The following is an 18,892-nucleotide window of genomic DNA, read 5'->3' on the forward strand; positions in this document are numbered from 1 at the left end:
ATCGTGATGAATTTTCATACTCCACTAAAAATCTCAGAGCAGACTCTGATGAGATTCACTCACTCCATTGGCGACTCTCTCCGGCAAAGAGAACCCAGAAATTGATGAGTAAAATTTAATGGATCAACAGAATGATCTGGAGTAGGCTTTGACGTTGCCCCGTGGCGCTCTCCACTGGGAAACTTGATCTTGGCAGGTTTCGGGCTATCACAAAATGTTATCGTCTTCACTTTTTCGAAATATCTCTGAGAGCTACGAATTTGCTACTCATAGGGAGTTTGTATTATCTTATAGCGTTTTCCATTGGACTGCTCTCAAGCGCTCTATATCGCTCTGATGAACATTTTATGTTCCATTTGCGTGCTCGGATCTGCTCCGATCAAGTTTATCGTGTTCCATTTGCCGCTCTCGGGTGTTCCGAGATCGCCCAAAACCGATCTGCCGATTTCGACAGATCAACGGATCGAGATCGAGATCGGAGCAAATTTTTGCGTGTTCCTTTTAGATCTTTTTGGCCAAATAGGCGGTTTTACTTTAGTCGATTGGGGCGAGATCAGTGGCGTCACCAGGATTTCAAAACTGGTGGCGCTTTAGCCATAAGCACTGGTCAGGGGCGTCTCTTTGAGTGATATGGGACTCCCTAAAAGCTTTATAAAGCTGAAACGTTGAGGCTGACTAGGAAAAATAAAATTTTTGATGCCCATTTTTATTTTGAAGAAACTTTTCGCCAAGTGAATTGGAAAGATTCTGAATTTTAGGAGGCGCTTTTCGGAAATTTTAGGTGGCGCTTCAGAATTTTTTAAGGTGGCTCAAGCGCCGCCTAAAACACCCTAGCGACGCCACTGGGCGAGATCAGTAGCGGCGCTAAGGGTGGGCTGAAGTGGGCTTTAGCCCCCCTGCATTTCTGAGAGGGGCCACATATTTATATTAAAAGGGCCACATATTTATAATTAAGAGGCCACATATTTGAATTTATGAATTTTCTTTATTTCTATAAATTTGTTTTATTGCCAAGAAAAATATTTCTGGAAAAAACTTTCAAAATCAATTTGTTTACTCAATAAGATAGTAGACCATAAACAGATAGATCCGGGAGGAAGGGAGCGGAAATTGAGATAAACTTGAATGGACAATAGAAAGAATAGAAAGGGAATTTAGGGAAATACCCCGGGCGTGCACGTGTCCCCTCCAGGTCGGACACAAGGTCATAGGGGGTCCAGTTAACGCGACGAGAGCCGCAACAATAAAACGCTTCCTGGAAAATTTATAAGGGGTCACTAAATTTGTAAAATGGAGTGTAGCTACACTCCACGGTTGTAAGGGCCACAAAATTCTTAGGGGCCACAAAATAATTAGCCCACCTGTGAAAAAACCTTAGCGCCGCTACTGGGCGAGATCTATGACGTCAGTGACAGACTCGGCGCGAATCTCGAGCAATCAAATGGAAAACGCTAAAAGAGTGTTTAGGACGCTTCACTATTGAGACGTGTTTCATTTAATCCCGAAATTAGCTTTTTCGGGGTAGAACTTTCGCAAGAACCCTTTCTTAAAGGGCAACGCAAGTGAGCTGGCATTTGTGTGCCTATGTATGCAAAGTGCGAAATTTACGGTAAACTCTGCATGGTCTCGCCAGTATCGAGTGGGGGTGGAGGGGGTTAAAAAGCACCATGCTTTTTCTTTTTTTGCCTCAGAGCTTGCGTTGCCCTTTAACAGCGGATAATGCGTCGTTAGCCATTTCGCAATTACGCCCACAATCTTGCAAAACCAAATCTAACGCGTGATTACAAAAATGTACGTACAGCGACTTTGGCTGAATATTTTGTATTTTCATTTTCAAGCCGTTGATGGAACCAGACATATTTGCAGCGCCATCAAAACAGATTCCTCTTAAATTATCGAGGCTGAGACCAATTCGAACCAACATGTCTGTTACTACTTTAAACAACGTTTCGGCTTTAGAATCGGGTGAATTGTACATGCCGATAAAATCTTCGTGCCCTTGAAGAGTTCCCGGGTCAGTATATCGAATGCACAAGCACAACGTAAACTGTTCCTTTCCAGACACATCAGTGGTCCCGTCAGCAATGATCGAATAAAAGGGGCTTTTCTTGATTCTATCAACAATGTTCCTCTGGACACGGAGTGTCATGCTTTCTAAGACAGCGGTTCCCAATTTGTTTTTGCTATGGAACCCTAAATTATCCAGCTAATTCTGGCGGAACCCCAACTTATTTTTTTACTTATCTTAAAAGAGTCTTGACAGAAACAAAGATGGCCACACTGCGAATTCTCGGAACCCCTATGACCCTTCGGGAACACCTTTCGGGAACCGCTGTTCTAAGATTTCGTTTTGAATGTCACCACTTAACCAATTGTCTCGTTTTTCTAACCATTGTTTTAAACCATTAACATCATCAGCTCTTTCTCATAGTAGTTCACGTAAATTCGCAGCGTCATCTAAACGCCCTCTTAATGCCTGACCAGTTCTAGCTAAATATCGTAATTAACCCCAAATCGAGAGAGCGGCACTGTCGATTGTTTTCGGAGTTACCCGTTTCCGTGACTACCTTCTGGGAAAATCTTTCACTCTGGTCATCGACCATAAACCATTGGTCGCGATTTTCAACGAGAACAGACCCGTGCCATCAATTGCAGCAGCCAGACTGCAACGCTGCGCAGGGGCAAATGCAATTGGACGTTCCTCGCCATTAATGCAGTGTGAAATGACTGCCCCTAATCCAAACGGCGAAGAATTTTTCTATTAGTCAACTGTTGATCTTTAGAGTGTTTGGTAATAAGTTGCATCACAGGTACCGTTGTAGCCGCTTTTACGCAATTTAAATGGCTCAAGCTTTTCTCGCGTTTTTTAAATTTTCTATGGCGTTTTTCCAAATTTTAAACACAGTATTGAGAAATGCCAATTCTTCACCTCCCTTTTCACGTTTTCCTCGGTTTTCAAAATCTTGCGCGCAAACATAGCAGAGTAAAACATCACGACCTTTTTCATAATGCAACCATCTAAAAGTCTTAAGCCAACTACTTTGACAAGAGCGATTGGAAATATTTTTAGGAAATGAAAAAATTTAACCAGGGACATACTTAATAGTCAGACTCTGCTGTATTAGATTTTCGTTGTTTGAAACAGTTGGAACCAAAACTTTTTCTATTTCTGTAAATTCTGTATTGTTGGCGGATAATTTCGCCGAGAAAAACCTTTGGCTTGACTCAGTTTGATTCGGCTGAATTTGAGATAATTGATCTGACTCTGAATCCAAAGATTGTTCCGACCTAGGATAATTTTCCGTTGATATGCTAGACGAACATGAACCACTAGATGTTTGTTTTCGTTTAGATTTATTTATCCCATTAAGTAAAGTCGATTTTCTCTTAGACATTGTAAAGATATACAATTCAACGCGATCGTATACACCCACGAATTACCTCAAAATATTAACTAAGATTTACAAGTAATTTATAAAAACTGCACGTCACTAAAAATCTATTTCTTTGTCTAAATAATCATGGTGGTCTGCCACGTCGTCTGTACTCCCACAAAAATACCGTAAGTAGGGTATATGCAAACTGAGCACAGGACGCAGGTACTATTACTACAGAAACAAAATATTCAACACTTTTGGAATTTAGTGTACTAGCTATTAACTAAAGTTTTACTCATAAAAAGTAAAGAAAGTAATGGTTTATTTGAAGTGAACTGTAGGAGAGTTCACGCGGATTCTAAATCGAAATATAATATTTAGGTTAACAACTTCAAACCGTATGCGTACAACTTCTTTGAGACTTCTAAGTGGTTGAAACAAGCGCTAAAACATCGTGCTGACATTTGCTCTAGGTGTGTACGATTTGCTCGTGAGTCGTGCGGTAGTAAAATACTCGCAAATCTAGGTAGCATTTCGTACCACACAAGGTAGAAGTTTAAAAGATTCAAAAGAATCAGTGATGAACATTTGTTGACTAAATAAGCAACGGGCATCTCCTTTCCGCCGTCCGCCGTGATCGTGTAATTCTACTTTGTACCCATAGAAATGAAATGCACAAATCTTCTTGAAATGGAGTTGGTGATGAATATTTGGCGGGTTAGCCAAGTAAATCTGTGATATACATCCTTAAAATGTCGTACTTATAAGCTCAATTAACATTAACCTTAGCTAAATGAACCTGTAATCAGTGGTTATCTAGAATGTTTTCTAATATTTTTTTAAACAAATTAATATACGACGTAAAGTAAGGAAAATGAAATCTAGTGGAGGCTCCCCCCCCCCCCCAGATTTCATGACTGGAGGGGCTTGAGCCCCTCCTGCTCCCAGGCCGATAAACGATCGCAATTCATTTACATTCTTAGGAGTAGGTGCGTGACGTGCGTCTCGAATGGCTAATAGTTTCTGGGTTTGTGGATGGAGTCCGTCCTTGTCGAGGCGGTATCCCAAAAAAATCAACGGCATCAACATTGAGCAGGGATTTCTCCATGTTCAGTTTTAGACCAGATTCTTCGATTGTGTCCAGTACGCTGTCTAATATCGTTAAGAGTGCATCAGAATTTCTTTCGCCGATAATAATATCATCCTGAAAAGGTAGGGTTTGTGGATGAGCTTGAAGTACAATTTCAATATGTTTTTGAAAAATTGCGGACGCACTGGCAATTCCAAATGGCAAGCAATTGAACTGGTAAAGGCCTTTAGGTGTGTTCACTGCTAAATATTTTCTGGACGCTTCGTCGAGTTCCAATTGGCTATACGCATTGCGCATGTCCAAACGTGCAAAAACTTTGCACCCTGCCAGTTTGGCGAATATGTCGTCCACCTTGGGAATGGGATATTGGTCGACGTCTATAATTTTATTCGTTGTGACTTTATAGTTTCCGCACAATCGGATGGTGCCATTTCCTTTTAAAATGGGTACGATTGGAGTCGCAAACTCAGCAGACGGAATTGAGCTTATAACATTTTCATTTTCCAGTCTAGCGATTTCAGCATCCACCTTTTATCGTAAGTGATATGGCACGGTACGTGCTTTGTGGAAGCGAGGCGTCGGTGCGTCTTCGCGGACATGAAACTTGACCTTTACATTCTTCAAACGCCCCATACCGGGCGAAAATACACGTTCGTGTTTGTCTAATATTCTTTGCTAACGGTCCGGGAAAACGGTGACGTGGCCAACAGATTTACGAGGTCTTGGAATAATATTAAAATCGGAAAAAATCCATTCATGGCCAACGAGATTTGGGCCATGTCTTCGGTAAAAAACAATTGGTAACGATAGGGTAATTCCATTGTATTTGACTTGTCCTTGGTCTTCAACCGACTGACCGGAGAAAGACGATAAGAGCAAAGGACTCTTGTCTATTTTGCCTAAGTTTGGCAGTTGGGTTATTACATTTTCAGGTACAAGGGTATGGGCGGAGCCAGTGTCCAATTCAAAAACGATGGGTACTTGCTTGACTAAACACGACACCTTGATTGGTTCAAGTATTAGCGACTTGTTTTTAACTTTGTTAATTTGACTTAGCAACGGAGTTGACTCGTGGATATGGAAAATTTCGTATTCAGATGAATTCTCAACTTGTGACATGCGGTTGTTTTCTCTATCATCGCTTTGCTGCTGGTGGTTATCTTCCGCTATGTGATTATCTTTCTGTCTATTGTTTCTGTTGTAGAAGGTAGACTGGCGGTCAAAATGGTTAAAATTTCCCTTGTTACTATTCTGATTTTTTTGTGGCGGTGTGCGACGTCCTCCTCGACATGCTTTAGCTATGTGACCAGTTTTGTGCATTCCCACTCTGGATGTGTAGTACTAAGACATCGAAGGCATTTCTTTTGTTGTGGACCACTTCCCACTTTCTGTGATTGAGGTTTGGTCTGGTGGCTCATTGTATTGGGCTGTTTCGCAGGGTAGTTTAGTTTCTGATTGTTACTGTTACGCTGTCGTTGAGAAATCTTGTTCACTGATGCAAAGTTCTTATCATCGGGCTCGGGACCCTTTATAACGGAACCACCGCGCTCCACAGTTTCCGTTGATTGGGCAATTGTGATCGCCTTCTGGAGAGTGAGTGCCTTTTCAGCCAATAATGTTTTACGGATTTTGTCATCATATATTCCGAAAACAAAACGATCGCGTAAATATAAATCCAAAGTAGGACCAATATCACAAAATTCTGAAAATTTTCCAATGGTAGAAACGAAACTTACGATTGACTCACCTTGTTCTTGATTTCTATGGTAAAATTTGCTTCTCTCAACTAGTTCAGACGGTACCGGGTCAAAATGTGATGTCAATTGCGTAATCAATTCATCGTAAGTCTTGTCTGTGGGTTTCGCAGGTGATATCAGACTGCGAAGGATAGTGTAAGTCTTCGCTCCCAACACAGTTAATAATATTGCCCTTTTCTTGATTTTGATGGCATCATTTTTTGCTTGATTGGCAGCTTGGGTGGCTGCAACTACTGGTATCTCTACAATATCATTGGCAATAAAATATAATTCTAAACGTTTGGCGTATATTGTCCATTGAGTAGTTGAATCATCGAATTCTGGAAACTGTGCCACTGTGTTAGCCATGGTGATTGACTTACAGATACCTTCAACAGAAAATATGCTGACAAAAGTTGCTCTTGTCTGGAACCAAGGCTTCAGGACGAGGTGTGATAACTCGTTAAAGTGCAGAGAAAATAATCCCTATCCGTCGCCATTGTTAAGTTTTACTCTACTTAATTAATGACTCATTGGTTAACTATATAATAATTTATTAACTGGCTGGTTAATACTTAAATATCTATATTATTAACGTACAAACAATAAATAATGCATTATCACCTATAGCGAGATGTCCCGCGCACCTATGTCGTAAACACTTTTTACCGGGCACAGTATAATATAAAGCGCCAGGCTGTGGCGCCATCGCGTTACAACATTTTTATTGAGACGCGCGCGATATTCAAATGTGAGACCCCAACACACAGAAATAGCTATACCCACAATTCCCTGAAGCAATTTATCGCGTCAAAAGATGGAAATTAGCTTTTATTTGACTCGTTTTGCTCATCATTTTCATAAGGAAAGCGCCCTCCGATTCTGAGCGCTATTTTGATAACTTCGGTTCATTTACTTCTGATAATACCAAAATAAAATGGCAGTCTCAAGCTCGTTTTTTTGAAACCCGAGAACGCGTTTTTTTAAAATTTAGCAATGGTTCAAAACTGCAAAACTGTGTTATTAAATCTTGTAAGAGTAATTACGATAGAAATCGGAGAAATAACTAGAACGCGAAAGTGTAAAGTTGGGTGACAGCGTTGTTTTCGATGTCGTTTATTCTCGAGGTAAGCTGATAGCCAGTTCAGGGTCCAAACACTGACCCCGTAGGAGTGAAGTTTGGCCTTGAGGAGTTAATGCAGTACCAAATCGAAAGTAATGGAAAATTATATCCACACGGCAAGCTTGCTCCAGCCGAGAAATCCATGCGTCAACGCAGCAAAGCAGCTGGGTCTCAGTGCTGAAGCCACTACGGAAACCATGCTGGGACGGACTCATGAGGTTATACTCGATGAAGTGAGCCGAGATGGCAACTCCGAACGTATTATACAAAACCTTGAATAAAAAGAGTTATTTTTAGCCCCATGGAAAAATTCTTAAGACACATTATCCCAACGTTTCAGCTTTCTAAGGCTATCTTTAAATGAACTTAAATTTCGCCAATTTCTATTTTGCACTCGAACTCCGAACACACAAGAAAGAGTGTGTATGTTAGGTAAATATTTAGGCCTATCTTATAACGTATATGGCATACTATTTCTTGAAAGTGAACAGTTAAAAGGATTAAGAAGCCAGAAAACCTGTGAAAATATTTGAACCACTGCTCAACTTTTAATAAAAAACCACGTTTCCAAATATCAATAAAACGCGTCAAGTGACGAGCTTCATATCGCCATTTTATTTTGGGATATAAAGTTTTTAGTTAGACGCGGTGGAGATGGCGTTACTGGCGTACGCCAGCCAACGATAAACACAGGCTAAAGGCAAGGTTCCTACAAGCGCTCGAACGCACTATTGGGCTAAAGGTAAGGCTCTAATCGACGGAACTAGAACAGTTTAATCAAAAACATTATAAATTCTCAAGGATCTTTAGTATGATAATTAATCGGGATTTCCCAGTAACGTTCATCAGAAACATCGGTGAATAATAATTGGAGTTTTAAGAACCAATGATGACAGCAAAGCCGAAACTACACTAAACTGACGAACTAGTTAGAAGTCATAACACATTAATTAAAATAACAAACGTTATTTAATTAAAACATATAAATAGTGGACACTGTACAAGATGGAATGACAGAATAAATGACCCACAATAAACGCCATAAGCCAGGTTAAAAAATAGTAAACAAAGATTCGCAATAATTAAAAAGAATATCTTATTTACATTTAACATTTTAACCTTTTAAAAAAACGAAACGTTAAAAAGCCGATAACGTTTCTTATCTTCAACACTCGTCCTAGATGAAGACTTTTTCAAGGTGACGTAGGTTGAGTTTTTGACGAAGACGAATGAAGACTTCTGCGGACAGAGACTTCGCTTGGGACATACATGACCTTGATGATGCCCTCTTCAACCAGTTCGTCTGCTAAGCAGACGCTTTAATGAAAAATCGTCTGCTTAGCAGTCGAAAATCCACTAGTTTATAAGCTTCTTGCATTTGCCACTACATGGCTCTATGTAAACTGAAAAGGCTAATTAGGCATATGACTCCAGACGTTAAACGTCTCGTCTTTTCGCAGCCAGCATAGTCAGCGTCGCTGTAAGGGTTTGTCGTCATGGAGTCTCCTGCCTTGAATAGAAGACCAAGTGTTGTGGTCCCTCTGAGATATCGAAAAATCCGTTTAACACAGTTCCCGTAAGTGACTGTGGGATTGGCCATGGCTTGAGATGCTCGTTTAACAGCGTATTCTGTTAGGTCGTGTTCCTGTGGCTGCGTATCTGAGACTTCCAATGGCTGAGGCGTACATTATCGTTGACTCGAAATTCTCTTGATTCTGATCGGTCGAGTCAGGACTGCCGGTGGGAGTTTTTACTGGTTGCAGTCTTGCATGTTGAACCTCTCTAAGACTTTTCCGACATGGACGCTCTGGTGTAGAAATATGGATCCGTCTTTCAACGTATCGATTTTCAGGCCAAGAAAGGTTGACGCTCTTCCCGCAATAATTTCGAATTCATCACTGAAGTTGCAAAGGAACTTCGGTTGTACTTCCAGCGATAATACCATCATCAACGAAGAGGATGAGGACCAAGAAAACGTCATTGGTTGACAGGATATACAGGCATCAATCTCCGTCAGCGCTTTTGAATCCATAGTTACGAAGGAACTTGTCGATTGCTTGAGACCGTACAGACTTTTCCGTAACTTCCAAACTCTTCCGCTAACGTCGTCGAAACCTTAGGGTTTCTTCCATGAAGAAATGCGGTCTTTACGTCAAATAATCTTAGAAAAAGGTTTTTCTTGGCGACCAAACTGAGAAAAACTCGTAGCGTCTCGAAGCGAGCAATTGGTGCGGAAGTCTCGTCGTAGTCGATACCTTCTCGTTGCGTACGTGTAACCTTTTGCTACGAGCCGGGCTTTATATTTGACAACAGTACCATCTTCATCATTCTTCGTACGAAAAATCCAACGATTGCCGACGATTTTCCGACCAGGTGGAGGATCAACCATCTCGTAGACCTCGTGCTTCTTCATCGCTGAGAGCTCCTCCGACATGGCTTTCTGCCTTTCTGCGGATTCGTTGCTTGAACGTGTTTCTTTTGCAGTCTGTGGTAGAATATCGCAGATCAGGAAAGCTTTATTCCCTGGATGACAGATATGACTGAACCTTCTTGAGCTTCGAACGATCACGGAGTACTGGACCATTGTTATCAGCACGGTTGTCTGATATTTCGTCAGAGACTGTCGTCTCATCGTGTCCGACACTTCGACGGATTTGGTTGTCTCGTCTTTTGAGTAGTCCGCGGCTCTGGTTGGCCGGTCTTTTGAGTAGTCAGCGGCTCTGGCTGGCCGGTCTTTTGAGTAGTCAGTGGCTCTGGCTGGCCGGTCTTTTGAGTAGTCAGCGGCTCTGGCTGGCCGGTCTTTTGAGTAGTCCGCGGCTCTGGGTGGCCGGTCTGTTGGCGCGTTAGTGGCTGTGGGTGGACGGTCTGTTGGCGCGTTAGTGGCTGTGGGTGGCCGGTCTGTTGGCGCGTTAGTGGCTGTGGATGGCCGGTCTGTTGGCGCGTTAGTGGCTGTGGGTGGCCGGTCTGTTGGCACGTTAGTGGCTCTGGGTGGCCGGTCTGTTGGCGCGTTAGTGGCTCTGGGTGGTCGGTCTGTTGGCGCGTTAGTGGCTGTGGGTGGCCGGTCTGTTGGAGCGTTAGTGGCTCTGGGTGGCCGGTCTGTTGGCGCGTTAGTGGCTCTGGGTGGCCGGTCTGTTGGCGCGTTAGTGGCTCTGGGTGGCCGGTCTGTTGGCGCGTTAGTGGCTGTGGGTGGCCGGTCTGTTGGCGCGTTAGTGGCTCTGGGTGGCCGGTCTGTTGGCGCGTTAGTGGCTCTGGGTGGCCGGTCTGTTGGCGCGTTAGTGGCTCTGGGTGGCCGGTCTGTTGGCGCGTTAGTGGCTCTGGGTGGCCGGTCTGTTGGCGCGTTAGTGGCTCTGGGTGGCCGGTCTGTTGGCGCGTTAGTGGCTCTGGGTGGCCGGTCTGTTGGCGCGTTAGTGGCTCTGGGTGGCCGGTCTGTTGGCGCGTTAGTGGCTCTGGGTGGCCGGTCTGTTGGCGCGTTAGTGGCTCTGGGTGGCCGGTCTGTTGGCGCGTTAGTGGCTCTGGGTGGCCGGTCTGTTGGCGCGTTAGTGGCTCTGGGTGGCCGGTCTGTTGGCGCGTTTGTGGATCTGGGTGGCCGGTCTGTTGTCGCGTTAGTGGCTCTGGGTGGCCGGTCTGTTGTCGCGTTAGTGGCTCTGGGTGGCCGGTCTGTTGTCGCGTTAGTGGCTCTGGGTGGCCGGTCTGTTGGCGCGTTAGTGGCTCTGGGTGGCCGGTCTGTTGGTGCGTTAGTGGCTCTGGGTGGCCGGTCTGTTGGCGCGTTAGTGGCTCTGGGTGGCCGGTCTGTTGGCGCGTTAGTGGCTGTGGGTGGCCGGTCTGTTGGCGCGTTAGTGGATCTGGGTGGCCGGTCTGTTGGCGCGTTAGTGGCTCTGGGTGGCCGGTCTGTTGGCGCGTTAGTGGCTCTGGGTGGCCGGTCTGTTGGCGCGTTAGTGGATCTGGGTGGCCGGTCTGTTGTCGCGTTAGTGGCTCTGGGTGGCCGGTCTGTTGTCGCGTTAGTGGCTCTGGGTGGCCGGTCTGTTGGCGCGTTAGTGGCTCTGGGTGGCCGGTCTGTTGGCGCGATAGTGGCTCTGGGTGGCCGGTCTGTTGGCGCGTTAGTGGCTCTGGGTGGCCGGTCTGTTGGCGCGTTAGTGGCTCTGGGTGGCCGGTCTGTTGGCGCGTTAGTGACTCTGGGTGGCCGGTCTGTTGGCGCGTTAGTGGCTCTGGGTGGCCGGTCTGTTGGCGCGTTAGTGGCTCTGGGTGGCCGGTCTGTTGGCGCGTTAGTGGCTCTGGGTGGCCGGTCTGTTGGCGCGTTAGTGACTCTGGGTGGCCGGTCTGTTGGCGCGTTAGTGGCTCTGGGTGGCCGGTCTGTTGGCACGTTAGTGGCTCTGGGTGGCCGGTCTGTTGGCGCGTTAGTGGCTCTGGGTGGCCGGTCTGTTGGCGCGTTAGTGGCTCTGGGTGGCCGCTCTGTTGGCGCGTTATTGACTCTGGGTGGCCGGTCTGTTGGCGCGTTAGTGGCTCTGGGTGGCCGGTCTGTTGGAGCGTTAGTGGCTCTGGGTGGCCGGTCTGTTGGCGCGTTAGTGGCTCTGGGTGGCCGGTCTGTTGGCGCGTTAGTGGCTCTGGGTGGCCGGTCTGTTGGCGCGTTAGTGGATCTGGGTGGCCGGTCTGTTGTCGCGTTAGTGGCTCTGGGTGGCCGGTCTGTTGTCGCGTTAGTGGCTCTGGGTGGCCGGTCTGTTGGCGCGTTAGTGGCTCTGGGTGGCCGGTCTGTTGGCGCGTTAGTGGCTCTGGGTGGCCGGTCTGTTGGCGCGTTAGTGGCTCTGGGTGGCCGGTCTGTTGGCGCGTTAGTGACTCTGGGTGGCCGGTCTGTTGGCGCGTTAGTGGCTCTGGGTGGCCGGTCTGTTGGCGCGTTAGTGGCTCTGGGTGGCCGGTCTGTTGGCGCGTTAGTGCCTCTGGGTGGCCGGTCTGTTGGCGCGTTATTGACTCTGGGTGGCCGGTCTGTTGGCGCGTTAGTGGCTCTGGGTGGCCGGTCTGTTGGAGCGTTAGTGGCTCTGGGTGGCCGGTCTGTTGGCGCGTTAGTGGCTCTGGGTGGCCGGTCTGTTGGCGCGTTAGTGGCTCTGGGTGGCCGGTCTGTTGGCGCGTTAGTGGCTCTGGGTGGCCGGTCTGTTGGCGCGTTAGTGGCTCTGGGTGGCCGGTCTGTTGGCGCGTTAGTGGCTCTGGGTGGCCGGTCTGTTGGCGCGTTAGTGGCTCTGGGTGGCCGGTCTGTTGGCGCGTTAGTGGCTCTGGGTGGCCGGTCTGTTGGCGCGTTAGTGGCTCTGGGTGGCCGGTCTGTTGGAGCGTTAGTGGCTCTGGGTGGCCGGTCTGTTGGCGCGTTAGTGGCTCTGGGTGGCCGGTCTGTTGGCGCGTTAGTGGCTCTGGGTGGCCGGTCTGTTGGCGCGTTAGTGGATCTGGGTGGCCGGTCTGTTGTCGCGTTAGTGGCTCTGGGTGGCCGGTCTGTTGTCGCGTTAGTGGCTCTGGGTGGCCGGTCTGTTGGCGCGTTAGTGGCTCTGGGTGGCCGGTCTGTTGGCGCGTTAGTGGCTCTGGGTGGCCGGTCTGTTGGCGCGTTAGTGGCTCTGGGTGGCCGGTCTGTTGGCGCGTTAGTGACTCTGGGTGGCCGGTCTGTTGGCGCGTTAGTGGCTCTGGGTGGCCGGTCTGTTGGCGCGTTAGTGGCTCTGGGTGGCCGGTCTGTTGGCGCGTTAGTGCCTCTGGGTGGCCGGTCTGTTGGCGCGTTATTGACTCTGGGTGGCCGGTCTGTTGGCGCGTTAGTGGCTCTGGGTGGCCGGTCTGTTGGAGCGTTAGTGGCTCTGGGTGGCCGGTCTGTTGGCGCGTTAGTGGCTCTGGGTGGCCGGTCTGTTGGCGCGTTAGTGGCTCTGGGTGGCCGGTCTGTTGGCGCGTTAGTGGCTCTGGGTGGCCGGTCTGTTGGCGCGTTAGTGGCTCTGGGTGGCCGGTCTGTTGGCGCGTTAGTGGCTCTGGGTGGCCGGTCTGTTGGCGCGTTAGTGGCTCTGGGTGGCCGGTCTGTTGGCGCGTTAGTGGCTCTGGGTGGCCGGTCTGTTGGCGCGTTAGTGGCTCTGGGTGGCCGGTCTGTTGGCGCGTTAGTGGCTCTGGGTGGCCGGTCTGTTGGCGCGTTAGTGACTCTGGGTGGCCGGTCTGTTGGCGCGTTAGTGGCTCTGGGTGGCCGGTCTGTTGGCGCGTTAGTGGCTCTGGGTGGCCGGTCTGTTGGCGCGTTAGTGCCTCTGGGTGGCCGGTCTGTTGGCGCGTTAGTGGCTCTGGGTGGTCGGTCTGTTGGCGCGTTAGTGGCTCTGGGTGGCCGGTCTGTTGGCGCGTTAGTGGCTCTGGGTGGCCGGTCTGTTGGCGCGTTAGTGGCTCTGGGTGGCCGGTCTGTTGGCGCGTTAGTGGCTCTGGGTGGCCGGTCTGTTGGCGCGTTAGTGGCTCTGGGTGGCCGGTCTGTTGGCGCGTTAGTGGCTCTGGGTGGCTGGTCTTCGCAAACCAAATCGTCGGTCAACTGCTCGCCCTGGCTGGACAACTCCTCAGAGACAGGAATCCAGGAATCAAGAACGCATGTCTCGGGATTGAATTGAACATCTCGAGATCTTAGTAAATCGTTCAGTTGTGGAACATAAACTCGATATCCGTCTGCATTGTCTTCATAGCCAACGAGGAAACCTTTGTATGCCTTCCGAGACAGCTTCTTTCGCTTCTCTTTTGGTATGTGAACAAAGCATTCAGTGCCGACTCGCAGATGCTGGATCGATGGGTTTGTATTGCCTGACCATAGTTCATACGGCGTCTTCCCAGCAATGCATGTCGGAGCTGTTCTGTTCGGGACTTAGTCGTGTTTACCGCTTCAGCCCAGAGTTTCGGTGGTAGGTCTGATCTGGAATGCAACATGGCTCGTACAGATTCCATTATGGTTCGATTTTCCCGTTCAGCAACCCCGTTCTGCTCTGGCGTATATGGCAATGACTTGCGATGATTGAGACCTTAGTCCATTGACGGAATTCTTCGTTGACATATTCAGTTCCATTGTCCGTGACCAGCTCTTGTACTGTGTGATTGCGGGTTCTGCAAAGGGCAAGGATTTCTTCGTTAAGAAATATACGGCTCGAACGCTGGACTACTCATCTTTGAATACGAGGTAGTATTGCTTCCCCTTCATGGATGGTGTCGGTGATGGTCCCCAGAGATCTGAGTTAATTTTTTCACCTGGTTTCGTAGCCTTCTCCAAACGAGTGCTGAAGCTGTGCCTAGTCATCTTGCCGTAGATGCACCCTTCACAAGTTTAGAACTTCATACCCGGGTCTTCTCAAAGTTACTGCAACATGACGTTTGTCCTGATGAACTTTGTGGCGTCGTTCGTGGTATGCTGTGTAGCACCCGAGTCAAAGTACCATGCTGCTTCAGATGATGAGCAAGCAACGAAAACGTTTGCTGCAAACAGACCCCCGATGCTGGTGCGGTTACTTTCGTCAATGCTCGTCTTCCTAGGAGCTCTTTATTTTTCCTCGACAGTCTTCTGCAACGTGACCAAACTTTCGGGAATTGGTGCATTTTCGCTTACGTCTCAAGCCTTCCATCTCGTTTGATGAGTGACCGTGATGACTTCCGGTATTGCGTTTCGCCATCATACCAGAGGAATCTCTGAAAGCGTCCGGACCAGACAGCTTTTCAACGTCTTGGCGAAGTAGATTATCCATGGTTGCTTTCGGGAACTGTTGACCAAGATACGGATTACTGTGATGGTAACTTGGACCAGGATACCGGATACAGCAGGCAGTAGACTAGTTCATCAGTGTGTCGCTGTGGTGCAGTGTAAGCGTGCTGGGTCCATAACCTATTGGAGTTTTAAGAACCAAGGATGACAGCAAAGCCAAAGCTACACTAAACTGACGAACTAGTTAGAAGTCATAACACATTAATTAAATTAACAAACTTTTATTAATTAAAACATATTAAAAGTGAACACTGTACAAGATGGAATGACCCACAATAAACGCCATAAGCGGATATATATATATATACCAGGTTAAAAAATAGTAAACAAAGATTAGCAATAATTAAAAATAATATCTTATTTAACCTGTTAAAAAACGAAAGGTTAAAAAGCCGATAACGTTTCTTATCTTCAACAAATACGAGAGGTCACGTGATTACGTTAGATTCATCGTGCAGTGAAGGTTAGAGAGCGCGCGCATATTTTTGTTTTTGTTGAGCTCGCGCAAAAACGCACGAGACCCTCTACACGGAAATATTAGGAAGCGCGCGCTCCAAAAAATAACACTTTTTATACATGTATGCGTGTATATTATTTTATAGAAAGAGCTATAATCGATATGACCAGTCGCGTAGGAAAACCAGCTAGAAGAGATGGTCTTATTTTATGGCGTGACGTCACACGTGTGAATTGTCAGTAAATATTTCCGTCATGTTTTAAAACACTGATGCCTGGAACATTGAGTTGAGAATAATATAGAGCCCCAGACCGGAATCTCTCCATAGGCTTTAAGCTTACCATTAGTGGCAACGGGACTGAAAATCCAGGACCTTTATCAAAATACGCCTGGGGCCACCTACTTGCGATGAACAGAAATAAGTATGGGAAACTAGCGGGGTAAAAACGCGTCTTTGAAATAGAAGTAACTTGTGCTTGCCGGGAGTAGTGGCTCACTCCTTTAATCCCAAGCGTCTGGGAGGCAGGGTTTGAGGAAGGCCATGTGAGGACGACCACTAATCCCCCAACGGGTGGTCGGGATATTTCCGCCACGGGTGTCCCCACCCCTGTCCCCACGTGTCCACCCGTTGGCGTGGCCGTTACACATATCTCACCCTGATTAATCAGTTATTGTGTGTGTGCTGGTGTCTAAGGCCTCGGGTCGACACCGATGTGTGTCTATCTCAAAAAAAGTAACTTGTGCTTTTATTTCAAAGACGCGTTTTTACGCCGCTAGTCATTTTAAAAGTTTTACTATTTCTATTCACTACTTTTTATCAACAAAATAAAGTTTTGTTGTATTTTTATACCTTTTTTAATAATTTTTGTCATATAAATGGGTAGAAAATGTGCAATGTCCTGTTGTAAAAACAATGGGAGCAGCACCGTCCCTTGGGTAGGGCGAGCGGGGCAGCGGCCCAGGGCGCAAAATTCTAGAGGCGCAAAATTGAAGATTTTTATTTAAATTAGATATTGAAAAATTTAAAATTTTATTAAAAATAAATTGAAAATATTTCACTAAAACTCGAAAATAATGAAATATATGTATGATTATGTAAAAATAAATGTTATTTTAAAATAAATATTTTTCTCTACCTAAGGTTATGAGGGTGCCATTTTGATGTTTTGCCCAGGGCGCCATTTGGTCTAGGTACGGCTCTGAATGGGAGAAACATAAACGTTTCTTGGCATAAGTAAGAGCTACATAACAAAAAAAGAAAGTTAGTTTTTAATTTAATTTGTTTAGAAGAAAACCAAAATGACAATAGAAGTTTTCAGGACTTTTGCGTTTCTTGATGGTTTGAACTCTCAGAGAAATACATCCGAAGTCTAAACCTTGAGAGATGTGGCGGTTCATTAAAAAATATTCCACTCAGAATTGAAACGCTTGTAAGAAGATATTTTCAAAGATTTAACCGGGCACATGTTTGATCAAGAATACGGCTGGAATCACCATTTGAAGTACCTTGACAAAAACATCATTTACATTTTTACAAATATTAGGTTCAGAAAAGTTGCCAAGACCCTAAATGACAAAATGAAGAGGTAATCAATTTGGATAAAATTGACCAAACTCATTTGGTTGCAAGACCAACAGCCAAGTGATACTTACTTTTCTCTTCGTGATTCTTTGATTATTCACCGATTATTAATTCATATTTATTATATTTAATTATATATTTAGAACAATCTATTTTAGAAATAAAAGAAGAGTCACAAGACTCAGATGGTAACCTTGGTAACATGCATTCGGAGAAGCTACACTCGATTAAAAATTCAAAACAATTCTCCAGACCCCTTTTGGTTTATCTTTGCCCCCTCCAACATCTAAAACGTTCCTACGCCCCTGTCACTAACGGCAGGTTTAAAGCCTATGGAGAAAATCCGGTCCGGGGCTCTATATTATTCTCAACTCAATGGCCTGGAAACACTTCAACAACCCGTGACGACAACACATCATTAAACAAAAATCAGGGAAACAATAAATATGATTTTTATGGCTGTTTTCTTTGGGCTGCTCCAAAAAACGATGATTTCCCATGTTGACTTGTAACTTTGCTATACTTTCATATTTTATATTATATCTATGCTTTTTATGCGTGTAAAATTTACTTGATAAGACTGTTGAGAGCAATTTTGAAGCAGAACAAAGATAAACGCAATTAAATTCATATTTTGGTAAGTTTATTTTCCGAGTCATTTTCTTTCCGCTGCACGGGTTTTTAGGGAGGACAGTCAGCTAATGAATTTGAAAAACTCCTTATGTAATAAATTCGACGTAGTTTAAATTCCGCCCCTTTCTTGAGCCGTTACGCAGCACCGTTGCTAGTGGTCCACCAGAGGTTACGTAACCGTATCGCAAGCGTTACGCTACTTCCACGTCACATGCTGTTTTATCTGAGTTTTATTTACGTTTCAAAAAGCGCTCGTCCATTATCTCTGATGCTAATACGTAGACGCTGATTTTCAACAAAAGTAATGGACGCCTTCTTTCGGTTATTTTACGTTCTACATACGGTTACGTAACCTCAGGTGGACGACAAACACGTAATACAATTAAAAAAACAGACTGCTTCAGTCGGTGCCATGGTATCTCACAACTGGTCGTTGTGACGTCAATCTAGGATTTAAAAATTTCGTTCATTAAAAAACCGCTGAGAGCGTGGACATCGCGGTGAGATAATATATTAAAAAGACCAACGTATAGGGTGTTTGCTTTCGAAATAAGTTGCCTTTGTATTTGCCTGGGGGCGTATTATTTACTAATTCTCAGTGGCGGCGTAAGGGGGGGGGCGAGGGGGGCGGTCCGCCCCGGGTACCAGGGTAGCCAGGGGTGCCATCGGAGAAGCTCGAGGGGGGGGGGGTGCAAAACGAAGGAGCCGTGAAAACTTCTGCACGGTCCTGGGGGGTGTCACAAAACATTGCCGCCCCGGGGACCCAGCCTTCTTAAGCCGCCACTGCTAATGCTAACCCACCATAACGGCTAAACTTAATATTAATTTGAATTTTGAAGAAAGAATTTCAGATATAAAATTTATTTTATTCAAATATTTGTTCGTGCTTAATCGATGGGCAATACGTTTTTCAAAAAGCATCTAATTATCGATCTTTCTATACTTAGAAGTGGATAGACAAAGATTTAACTGTTAAATATATTGGGCTTTGGGATTAGAATATAGCAATAGCCTTTTAAAGGGGATTTCACCGGTAGGCTGTAAAGCAATGTCTAAAATGAACCACACTGATAACATTAAAAGAAAACTACTTATTAGTAACAATGAGAAAAAGATTTAATTTAACAGAACTTGGTGTCGATTTACGTGAGTGAGCCCTTCAATT

At 45.9% G+C, this 18,892-nt stretch overlaps 1 protein-coding gene across 1 annotated transcript; it reads right to left on the bottom strand.

Annotated features, from left to right (window-relative positions):
- Nucleotides 1-4,356: 4,356 nt before the first annotated feature.
- On the bottom strand, nt 4,357-6,572 carry LOC149933637 (uncharacterized). Its single transcript, XM_090157358.1, has 4 exons — nt 6,215-6,572; nt 5,853-6,169; nt 5,325-5,808; nt 4,357-4,844 (listed from the first exon to the last, which is right to left on the bottom strand). The coding sequence occupies exons 1-4, from the start codon at nt 6,570-6,572 to the stop codon at nt 4,357-4,359; spliced, it is 1,647 nt and encodes a 548-aa protein (XP_090013484.1).
- Nucleotides 6,573-18,892: the final 12,320 nt, after the last annotated feature.

Source organism: Leiobunum rupestre, chromosome 8 (genome assembly GCF_980474605.1).
Source record: "Leiobunum rupestre chromosome 8, qqLeiRupe1.1.hap1, whole genome shotgun sequence".
NCBI classification, from domain to species: Eukaryota; Metazoa; Arthropoda; class Arachnida; order Opiliones; family Sclerosomatidae; genus Leiobunum; species Leiobunum rupestre.